The 12387-nt window shown below is 40.1% G+C and overlaps 1 protein-coding gene across 1 annotated transcript in view; it reads left to right on the plus strand.

Annotated features, from left to right (window-relative positions):
- Positions 1-848: 848 nt before the first annotated feature.
- The window catches only part of LOC135484761 (glutamate receptor ionotropic, kainate 2-like), a 33955-nt gene continuing 22416 nt past the window's right edge, over positions 849-12387 (plus strand). Inside the window, exons 1-7 of the mRNA XM_064766438.1 lie at positions 849-873; positions 1098-1373; positions 4078-4283; positions 6411-6476; positions 6880-7098; positions 7487-7648; positions 8373-8501. Coding sequence (XP_064622508.1) covers positions 849-873; positions 1098-1373; positions 4078-4283; positions 6411-6476; positions 6880-7098; positions 7487-7648; positions 8373-8501 — 1083 coding nt within the window. The remainder of the gene's footprint in view (positions 874-1097; positions 1374-4077; positions 4284-6410; positions 6477-6879; positions 7099-7486; positions 7649-8372; positions 8502-12387) is intronic.

The following is a 12387-nucleotide window of genomic DNA, read 5'->3' on the forward strand; positions in this document are numbered from 1 at the left end:
ATAGAAATATGGGATTCATAGCTTTGTAATTAGGAAAGTTATTAGTTGTCATTTAGGGGTTATTCACACAGGATCAGAAATGACGAAAATCTCGTTTTTTGAAGAATTTTGTTTCACTCATTTAAAGTGGTAAAATGCAAAAACCGAAACGATGGTCCATTATGGGGACCGACGAACTAAATAGCTATGCCAGAAAACCGGACTTGTCTTTTGTTTCCATCACGAACAGTCAACAACGACTTTTTGATACGTCAATTTTAATGAAACTTATGAGATTGATAAAAATTATTGACAGTCATGTAGATTTCTTAAAACATGACCAATTTTTGTAATTCGACTTTTGTGATGAAGGGTACTTTCTCCTCTTCAATTTGATAGGTTTTTTTTCGTAAACTGTCTTTAATGTCATTTAATGGCCGGTTACCATAGAAACCAATAAACAGTGTTATACAGCAAAAACAGTTTATTTGGGGCTTTAAAAAATCCAGTTACGGATAAGTCGCATCATGAATTCTGCAGGATTGTTCGAAAGTCAAATTATGACCTCTAATTAAAAGCTCATTAGCTCTATTCTAATCCGTCAAAATTGATATTTATTTATGCAAATGGGAAGATAAAGGTTGGAAATAAAACATTCATTGCAATAAATAGATGCCCTTTTATAAGTGCATGTAATATGTTACAGATATTTGTGTTGGAAGCGCACACTTGATGTCACATAGGTGAACCCCAGCCTTAAAGTATTTCCGTTTCTGAGTGTTCATGGAGTGGCTATGATTAACATGTTTTTCTTTGTCTCCCTCTGTTGAAAAATCGTGGACTTGTATTGAACATGTTAAAACTCCAACATGGGGAACAACCACACCAGAAATGGTAAACACTTGTGATTTTGACAAGGAAGGTTGCACTGCATTGTTATGTTACGCTACATCCCTACACTGCAAACTGACGCAAAATGCATCTACAGCGCGAATCATGTGAATTTTAATTGACTTTGCTCATACATCCCCTAATGTATAATTAGGACAAGTTTCATGATTACTAACATTTCATATTTTAGATCCTAAAGTAATTTCTACATGTTTTGACATTTTCAGTCTTTGATGAATTGCCGGATTTACGAGGTATTGTCGGTGCTCATAGAACGGCTGTAGAAAATTACGCAATTGCCAAAGGTTTTCCATACATTCTCTCAATGCCATTGGATTCCGAGATTGAAGCAAGACGACTTTTGGGACCCCCGTATAAAGATGTCATGCTCCACATGTGGCCCTCGCCTTCGAATCTTGCTGACGCCATCATCAACTATCTGATTCAGAATAAGTTAACCAATGTCCATGTACTGTATGGAGGAGAAGTGGATCGCTTGAGCTGTATGTCATGCTTCGTGAGAGTTCATGATTCTGATATAAATAGGCAATTGATTACTTTGCAGTGGATCACGCAATTGTAACCCGTGACAGCAAAACCAGGCGCTTGTCGCTCTGAGCTTGGCAGGTTCGGAATGTTCGTTTCTCTATTGTCTACCTTTTGTGAAACATGAGCACATCAATTTCTTCCATTTAAGGCTCATCATCTTCTGTGCGACATGCGCCTGGTTTTTTGGGACGGGTCACAACAGCTTGATGCATTCCTTTTTTTTAACTTTTGGGTCATGCGGGAATTTTCCCCCCCCCCCCCCCCCCGAGAAATTAATGAAGAATTGGAGAACCACTGATATAATTGATATATCAGATTATCCCCCCTCACACACTCGCGCGGACGCATACGCACACGCACGCATTACCACAAATCTGCGCCAGAACGGTGAAACTTATTACTTCGTCTGATCCTTCACATTTCCTCTTATTCTGTGAGGACATAAGTGTGGGCTCATTCTACTAGTTGACAGCATGTGGTCTGTTGATTCATGTAGATGATATAATCATGCCAGTGCCACTATTTAGCAGGTCTCGCACTACCAGACCAAAGCTATATTGCATAAGATTACGTCAGAAGGCTTCCCCCAACAATCAAGTTAATCAGGATTATAAACAAAATACTACAGCTGCAGAGAGGACATTGGAGATGATTTCTTTGTGCTGAACGTTTCTCTCGCGCAGATTTGCCGAAACGCACACACACCCCTCCCCTAATCCAGTCCAGCGTAGTGGTCTTTAGGACTTGTGATAGGTAATAGTAATAACATTGTTTATGGTCGATAATGGTCTCAACAACTCACGATCGACCTCAAGACCAACAGTTACATTCCACATGTCAGATTATTTGTTATTTAAGTTGGACAAGTGCACATTTAAAGGCCATATATCAAGGTTTGAAAACATGCTTGATACTCATGAAATATGTTGAGGGTTAAAAAAACAAGATCCCAGACATTAAAAAAATTCTAAATAATAAAGTCATTATTTAGTTATTTAAATTTTCAATTTTAAACTATTTGAATTTCCCACCACACACAACTTTAGATTAGTTCCACATGTGGCCGCTAGGGATTTTTTGATGACGTAGATCAGGTCAGTCAGAACAAAGCAAGATGGCTTCCGCATACAGTTCAGAGAGTGAGAGCAGTGAATTTGAGGATGTTTTGGTCGATACAGAAGGATATTTAAACGTTGAGCCGTACATGTTCGAGCCATTAATATCACTAGATCATAATGAGAGTGATCATTCGGACGAAAGTGATTAGAATTTGTGGTTAATCAATTTGCATGGCAGACCTGCCGATATAGCAAAGAAGACATTGATAGACGGTTGCAGATGCATAACATGTATGATTTTTGAACAGACTAATGTTGCACAATATTGTTTCGCCTCGTCAGTGTTGTATCGCCAGTTATGTCATGACGCTGAACTACTATTGAAAAGTGACGGAATTATGCACAATCATCTTGACGTGACGATATAATGCCTTGCAACGTTAGATAGGCCTAGATGTCAGATGACAATAATCTGTCATTGACAGTGGCTGCCACTGACACTGACCTGTGTCGCTGTCACCTTGCTATGGCTGGAACACAAGAAGACACTATGCGGTATCACAGGCCCCAATAGGGCCTACACATTATGTATAACAACCGACCTCAGCAGCCTCGGGCATTAAATGCAATTGACATGGTTGGAACAGCTGTTTTTAACAAGTGGCATTTAATATTCAGTTGGATGCAGATATCCGGCTTCATGTGATAATCCGTATCGATAAAGTGATCACTGCCAAGTTTGGCCGAAGGCCCAGGCTTCCAACACTCCAAACGTTTGCACTTCCGAATCCACAGCTTCCTCCTCTCTTGTTCAACTGGCTTTGGAAATTCATGAAAATGGGTCCCATCCGTCATTCGATTGTTCTTTGTGCTATCCTTGACACAATTCGGAGCCACACAATACACCATAGTGAATGAAACACATTACTTCCAGGTGTGCATAATTAATTAAGGCCCTCCTGCTTTTATGATTGCATGACATGTACAGATAACCTGATCTACATCACAACTTTTGCTGAACCCGCCGCCTGGCTCTAACAAGCCAGTTGCTAGCATGATTAGGTAATCAAGTTGTCAAACACATAATTGGCTATATCTTCAAAATGGATGGAGCTAATTGCATTTGGTTTTCTGTATTGTATAAAGTGTTAGGTACACTTTTGAAATCGTCTTACAGCAGAAAATGGCAAAAAACCTTGATATATGGCCTTTAATGTAATTGTGTACAAGCGCGTCATAAAAAGAGCCTGCTATGCCAACAGGCAGAGAAAATCCCAGTTTGCCTGATTTGTTGTATGCTGACGGGGTAAGTCGATTGAATATACCCGCGTGGTATTGAAACGTCCGGCGTAACAAAAGAATATGATGAGTTTATTGTATTTCTATTACGTGCACAGTGAATGTATAACCGATAAAAAAACCGTGCCCGATTGTTTAGGATATTGTTGTTATACTGGGTAGTGTTGACAGAATACCCTACATAACAACGAGAAAATGGTGTGGCAGTTAAGTCAAATGATAATGCAATTCAGTAATGCACTTTTTATTCGTTATCATACATACTATCATCGTAATGTAACGATTATTTATTTTTTCCCAGTGCCTGTTTATCTAGTATCGACGCTGCAACAGAATGACCTTATAGATCGTGTTGGCAGTTCCTACATCCCGGTGGAATTGGAAAATGTCCAGGAGGAGTTCTATAAAGCGGAGCTTGATAATATAAGTGATGAAATCAAGGCAACATCAGCGAAGGCCTTCATTGTGACTCTCTTTAACTACGACCCCGTTACTACCCTTAAAGAGGTAGCATATTTGTGTATTTACTTCGCCACAGTACAAGCACCTCATCCTTGCTCGGCTGTAAATTAACATAACTGTAAAAAGTCAGTCAACGACTTAAAATAATTTAACGAGCTTTATGACTCCGGTCACCAATAAAAGTGGTTCTTTTTCACAGCAGATACACGTTCTCATATAGTTCTCATAATTAAATTATGAAACAATGCATCAGCAAACTATCTGGATAATACATAGTATTGTCACTCGGCGCATTACCGGCTTTGATTTGAAAGATTCCGCGAAAAAACGACACACCGAGAGGTAATAATCTTCAGCCAAATCTGGATACCTTGTATATACTCTATTCTCGGTTTTAAACGACCAGTCCGCTGCCATGCCCAAATCCACGATTATGATACTGCATAGCTTACATTCATTAATGGAGGCATGTCTTCAAGCGCGAATTCTGTCCGGATTGGCTAGTTCGACAATGAATTGACAGATTCGACGGAACCGGCTGGTCATCATTCTGGTATTCTAACCAATCACTAGTATCGCTGAAAGGGTGGATGTCGTCCTGGGTGCCGACTAATGGTACCCAGGTTCCAGATCGACTGGACAATAAGCACCCTGGGTGCCATTACACTAGACAAACAGCACCCAGCTTCTTTTTGCCTGGCTTACGGATCTTAGGGACGATAACGTTTCTTGCAATCTCGTTTTATCTCGCGCCGTGTACTTGCGGCATTAGCAGTGCGCGAAATAAAAAGAACAGATAAACAGAAAAAAACGCGTTTAGGCCTATAGGTCTTTAAAAGCACATTTCGGATGATTTATTCAGAAAAGGTATGTAGGAGGGATATATTCAGAGAATGAAAAATTGTGTGATGACAAAATGAATTGATTTGCTGCGTATTTTTTCTTGACTATCAGTCGATATGTACACATGGGCATGGGGCTTGGGAGCGTATGTCAACCTCCTCCAGGAACCAATGAAAATCCGTTATTATAATGAGGTAAACAATGACACGTGCTAGTCTTGTATACTATGTTGATATACACTATACAGCCGGCAGGGCTGGACTATCAAGGGCAACAGGGCAATTGGAGGACACTATGAGGGCCAGCTAAACTTGCTTTTAATGTTGTTTTTTTGCTCAGCCCCCCCCCCCCCATTGTTCCAAATCCGAACACAACATCGATCAGTAGAGCCTACACACAGAGCACCGAGTGCAGTGTGACACACATATGGATGGACATGATACATGATGCGTGTCGGGATGATGGTAGGCCTAGTGCTGTACTTGCTGGCATCTTGGCCCTTGAGGGGCCTTATTAGCGCTAGCTGCCGATTTAGGCCTACTAGCCTAGACCTTGTTATCAACATCGAATAGACTAAAATGCAGCATTTAGCACGATGTGATAAATTGATTATTCACCTTTTTGCCTAAGCCAAACTCCATTGTTTATTGTTTGATAACGGTTGTACAAGACACATGCGTCATACAGCATGCAGTCACTCGATGGTGAAGAATTTCGTGACCACGCCCACCTGATGTATGCCGTCACAGTCATCGCTGCCTGAAGATAGCAAACTCCAAGACTAGCACGTGTCATTGTTTACCTCATTATTATAACGGATTTTCATTGGTTCCTGAAGGAGGTTGACATACGCTCCCTAGCCCCATGTGATATGTACCACGGCGCGAGATAAAACGAGATTGCAAGAAACGTCCTCGTCCCTAAGATCCGTAAGCCAGGCAAAAAGAAGCTGGGTGCTGTTTGTCTAGTGTAATGGCACCCAGGGTGCTTATTGTCCAATCGATCTCGAACCTGGGTACCATTTGTCGGCACCCAGGACGACATCCACCCTTTCAGCACTAGTATCGACACCATTTATTCAATAAGCAGCTAAGATAAGATTACACACTGCGGGCCTATGCTCTGGATTGGCCTGAGCGTTATAGCAATGCTAAATTATGACTGCATCATTGTTGAAAAGGGGCTGGGTATACCACATGCTGACCAAATCGTTTAAAACCGAGAATAAAGTATTACACATACAGTCTAGCTCATATTAATATCAACACCTATGACTTGTAATATCTCCCAAAATACCATACAATCGAAGTTATCGTATTTATATTATAGATTCTAGATCTCTCCACGTCGAAGGGTTTTGATTGGACTGGCACCCACGTTATAATTGCTGACATGGTAAGGCTACGTGCGTGTTGGAGTTGGGAATTTGAAGTGAGATACGTTTAACGTGTTTAAGCATATAACCGCTTTCAGAATTGTGTAGCTAACCACACCGTACAGGAACAACAATTTATTTTAGGTGATATAAGTATAAAACTGAGGATACGGGGGTTATGAAGTGTTAGGAACTGTTGGGAAAATGATTATAGGACTAGGGTTAGGATTTAGGCTAAAAAGTGAAGACCACTTCCATAACATCTAGAATGGCAAGCTGTTTGTATGTAAATGCATTTTAGAGACTGTTGTCGTAAAAGCAGCCACAGCCTTTTTTTCCATCGGCCATGTTGACCTCACAATTTGTATCGATATAAACAAAAAGCAGGAATTTTATTATAATATTTACGATATTCTATTCTAGGCGCGGAATTCAGACAAAAGTATCGTTCCCAGACTGGCCGAAATAAAGTCAACCCGAGCCAAACTAATTCTCATTAGCCCTTATCAGCTACGTACAACTTCAGCTGCGGTGGACAAATCACTGTCCTATAACATCATTCGGGTGATTGGAAAAGGAATTTACGGATCTACTCTAGACATTTTAAAGAATAACACGAATCTCGTAAAGGCACTTAGACATGTAAGTTCTTGATCGCCATGCGGAACAAAATATATCTCGAAATTAAGCAACAATTTTTCTATACTGCGTTAAAACACCAGTTGAACACGTCCATTCCCAATACTCTGGAGAGAGCACCAGACATTTCGCTTGTCATCTAATATTTGTTCGTCCCAACTTACTAAGACAGACATGTGATAATATTTCAGAAACAAATGTTAATTTTGCGAGAGATATTTGTGCAGTCGTTAGAGAGTTGGTCATCTGATAAAGACTTCACTGCTAAAAATTGGGGGGGGGGGGTATTAATGCTAACATGTTTCACTGTAATTTCACTATGTACATCTGCTAACACTAATACCATTTTAGTGTACCCAAACCTGTAATAGCCGCTCACTTTATCTTTCAGGTCACATTAACTGCATCGGTAGCAAAATGTGAATCATCTGAAGAGTTCATATACCAGCCAGTCGGATTCAATGACATAAACGGCCTTCGTGACCAATTCACATTACTGTTCACCAAGCTCGAGACCAAAATCACAAAGAACTCGAGATCAACAAACCCCATAGTAGGGTTGTGTTTGTTATTTCTGTCTAGTCGTGTATACTACGTAATAAGAATAATGTCGACAGAGAGTTTTTAGAGGGCATGCCTGGCAATGCTACAGGCGTCAACCTTTCTCGACGAGCAAAAACAGTGACAAAAGTGGCATAAGTTCTTTAGGCGTACTAGACTGATGTTGCGAATGGTAGACGTAAACAACGTGAACTTCATTAAGCAAAATCACCATTATTTTATTTCATTCTACGTCTTTTGTATTATCAAATTGTACTGGTATAATTATGACGAGGGTACATGACGTGTGCGCATTCACCAGAATTGGTAATACACGCAATTGCACCGAAGACATCAAAAGTATTATTCCATATTTAGTGACCAACTTCGCTTTCATGTAACGATCTCTATTACCAATGGCCTCTGATTCGGCTATAGTTCACTCGTTTTGTGATGGATGATATTCTCTAGATTCACCGATCTAAGGCCAGTTCTTAATACCAATAATTAATCTAAGCTTGGTCGTTTGGTGCAATTCAACATGTTAAATTTTGGGTAGACAATGGGTTGGCGAAGTTATCGGATTGCCATGAAGTCAAGTTCCGGCTTGGTCTGTTTCTCGTTCATGATAGTTTATCAACCGATCTTAGTTCGGTGAAACTAGAGCAAGTACATTAACTTTTTAAAATGTAATTGCCCTTCTAAGAATTCTATCACTTGCCATCCTACCTTTTTAGGTGACAGACGCATACAGTACGTGCATACCTGATGAATATTCATATAATTCGTCGGAGTGCGCTTCGAATCAAGCAGTTCTTGTATGTGAGAAGAAAAAGACTAATAAAGTTAGGATTTTAGTCGTTGTGGTGAGTGCGAACATATCAAGAAAAAAAAAACGCAACAGTTGAAATTTGCTTTATGGCCTATCGGTAGACTTACACTATATATACCATTGCGAAGCATTCGGCATGATGAAATCGCGTCAAATTGCATTTAGCAGTCTAGAGATGGATGTATTTCCATATCTAGCATTGTGGTATGGATTTCCATACATATACAGTCGAGTAGAGATGCTAACCCATACATGATTATACAAGTATGGATGCCAATGATATGGTAGGTGATAAAGCTTGGAAACAGTGAAACCTTGGAACCAGTGATAAACCTTGGAAACAGTCCTAAAAATGCACAAAAACATTAAATTATGGTAAGGTGGTTATGAATCAATATTTGGAGCTTATATTTGCATAGTCAGATCGGAATTAGACGGTAGTTTAGAAATCAGTCGCATATCCGATTCAACCCTGTATATTTTAGAACAACCCAGTCGTACCTCGCCTCCAGTGTACAGAACTGATTTCCCAAATATGGGCATGCACGTGACGACACGCACACCACACACCCATAATATGGACCAATCAGCGCTCCGCTTACTACGCCACCATACGGTGCCTATTTGAACTACGGAGCGGTGTAATCAAACAGGGTGATACAGAGAAGATTGACTACATCATGCAGTACCGGCTGGCACTTATCCGTACATCATCTTAAACATGACAAGAAACGTATACGAAGATTTATTACCGAAGGTTTTAGCCGGGTTTGGAGATGAAAAATGTGAACAAATTCCTTCACGGTGAGCGATTTCGTACATTTTCATGTACACATCGAGGGATGTAGAGATATTTTCGTGATGTCACCAGTTCTAAGCGGATACATTTTTTAATGATTCCCGTGTGCATGTTTGTCCTATCTACCAAGCTTAATCAGAGCATTATATATACAAAATGATTATTCTAATAAAAACGTTTTATTTTAGTATATGGAATACAAAACAATCACAAAACCTTTCTTTTGCTTTCAATTCATTGAAAAGAAATCATTAGATATTTGCAATTGCGACCCGTCATGAATAAATGTTTATTTCTTAACGACAACAACGCATTTCAAATGCATTCCATGATGACGTCATCCTCCACAAAAAGGTGGTTTCTGGAACTACTGGCAAATTGCTATCAATAAAGTCAGCTGGGACGAGATTGGTAGTTGGAAGGGTATAAATCGTGAAGGAACGCACCCGATTTCACGCGGTACTTGCACAGTGATTCCACGGTTTAGTACTGACTATTCCAAGGTTTATCACTGGTTCCAAGGTTTCTCTGTTTCCAGGCTTTATCACCTACCCAATGATATACCATACCACAAATATGAACGTTCACACTAAAGTGCCGTGTATTTAAATATCCATGTCACGCGTTGATGGTACAGTATTCTTTTATGGTGAAATTGCTCATTAGAATGCAGGGATGGATTTCTATATATAACAGTTTGATATGGAGATACATATAATAACAGGCAATGGCATGTGATTATTTAAGCATTGGATGCATCAAATTATTAAAAAAACACAGTTGATAAACCATGATAGAAAGTGAGTTTCAGACCACGTTTGCCCTGAAGGCAACAACGATCTGTAGAATCATAGCAATAGTATAGAAAGTCAATCTTGTACCCCTTTGTGACGGTGCTGGCGGTGGTGTATTGGCATGGCAACGAAATATAAACAATATGGCGACAAGTCATGCCAATAGTTGGCATTACTAGAAAATCCCTTCTAAATTCTTCATTTTGAAGATTAGTTTTAGCTCGCTGCAGGTGATTGTTTTTTTCAGACAGCTGATGACCTTTGATAACACACCTCATGATCAGCAATGCAGTCAGTCGGGGCCAACTCAGCTCATACATTAAAGATTGGGCATGACATTCTGTAGAGCATCGTCGAATTCGTCGAAAGTGCCAGCAGCAATGGCATCATTGAGGTATTGGCTTTCAACAACTTCTGCTGTGTCCACCTCCCGACAACTTTCGTGGTGGTCCTGACTTGGATGCTGTGTTCGGCATCCATCGCATTTTGCTGTCTTCAGACAGCGAATCTCTTTCGATGTCAGCTCAGCATAGACACCAGTGGCCTCATTATAAACCTGTATCTTGTATTCGGCGTCGTCTGGAACTTTGAGCAACAGGTCATCGAGGTTTTCAAGCAGGAATGTGAACTCGGCAATCTTCAGCCTCAGGTGCCACTTCCCACCATCTGGCAGGGGCTTGTAGCTCAGTGTACAACCCCGACTCTTGGTATTTCATAAGAGCAGCGTTGACCTTCCCTGGTAGGGTCTGCTGGAACGACTTTTGGTCTTTGATGACTGTGGTACTGTAGCAATCAGATTGTATTGCTTTAATGAGGTGAGCATACAGCCTGAACTTGCTCTTCTTGTGGATGGTGATTATCAGGATGGTCATATCGTTGTATTAACCATACTCTGCATCATGCATCGGGATGTGGATCGGTACTTCGCCTGCGGTGGTGTCCTGGGCTGCTTTTTAGGTTCAGGATTGTTGGTGGTGTTGTTAATTCACTTGACACCTCGCTTGCATGAGCCGGACAAGTTCTTCCCCAAATAGTTCATGGCTTCAATTGTTGCTTGTGTCATTGCTAATGCTTGCTTCAAGCGTCTGGCTAAGTGAATAGTTTGCTTGCTTCTAGTGTTGGGGCGAAGTGAATGGTTAGGCCCTCGCTAGCTCGGTTTTTTTTAGACAAAAAGAATGGTTCTTATTGGTCAGATTTGTTCTCCGTTAGACTGTCTCCTCAGAGTGTGATTGGTTGGAATTTTTTTTACTTGTCATGAGGTCATCATTCTCATTTGATGACCTACATGTACTTGAATATTTCTTTCTAGCTTTAATTTATCTTTGGCGGGATTTGTCGAACTAGTGCTTAAACAAATGGATACTAGTGTCGTCCAGTACTCCTGACCTTAGTTCATACCAATTAGAGCCTTCCTTCTTCAATATTTTTCATCTGTCTCATCTAGTGCATAGTAATTATAGTGTCGCCCAGAACTCCTTATCTTAGTTCATATCAATAAGGGTCTTACTACTTTTAATAACCTTTAATACTTTTTAAAATAATTTAATGTATAATTTTGATCTATCACATCTAGTGAAAAAGTTAAAGTTAAAGGTTTATAGTCTGATATCAACTACGATAATTATAGGTTATCATCCGACTTTCAGTTTAACCCCGGTCTGTCCTGAAACCTTTCAGTAGACCACAGATGAGCTGCTCAACCAGCGCTATAATCTGGGCATTTCTGACCGGTACCCATTTATACACCTGGGTGCAGAGAGGCAAGTAGGACAGAGAGACCAGCCAACAGTCTCACGCCGACAGTGAGGATCAAACCCGGGACCTCTTGACCGCTGGTCGAGAGTCCAAGCCACTACACCACAGCAATTATAATGTCGTACGGTACTCCTGAACTTAGTTCATATCAATTAGGGTCTTCATACTTTTAATACTTTTATTGTTTTAATACTTTTCATCTGTCTCGTTTATAGTACATAGCAATTATAGTGTCGTCTATTACTCATGATCTTAGGTCATTTCAATTAGGGTCTTCCGACTTTAATAATTTTGATCTTTCTCATTTAGTTCATAGTATTATAGTCAAGTACTCATGATCTTAGGACCGGTACATACCAATTAGGATCGTCATACTTTAAAAACTTTTGATCTGTCTCATCTAGTACATTGCAATTATAGTGCCGCCCAGTTCTCTTGATCATAGTACGAAGCAATTAGAGGATTCCTACAATGTTGATCTGTCTTTATAGCAATTAGGATCATTCGATGTTCCGTAATTTACATGTATATCAGTTTTGTCCGTCTGATCTTAGCACATGGATCCTGTGTAA

This window comes from Lineus longissimus, chromosome 3, assembly GCF_910592395.1.
Source record: "Lineus longissimus chromosome 3, tnLinLong1.2, whole genome shotgun sequence".
In the NCBI taxonomy this organism is placed as follows: domain Eukaryota; kingdom Metazoa; phylum Nemertea; class Pilidiophora; order Heteronemertea; family Lineidae; genus Lineus; species Lineus longissimus.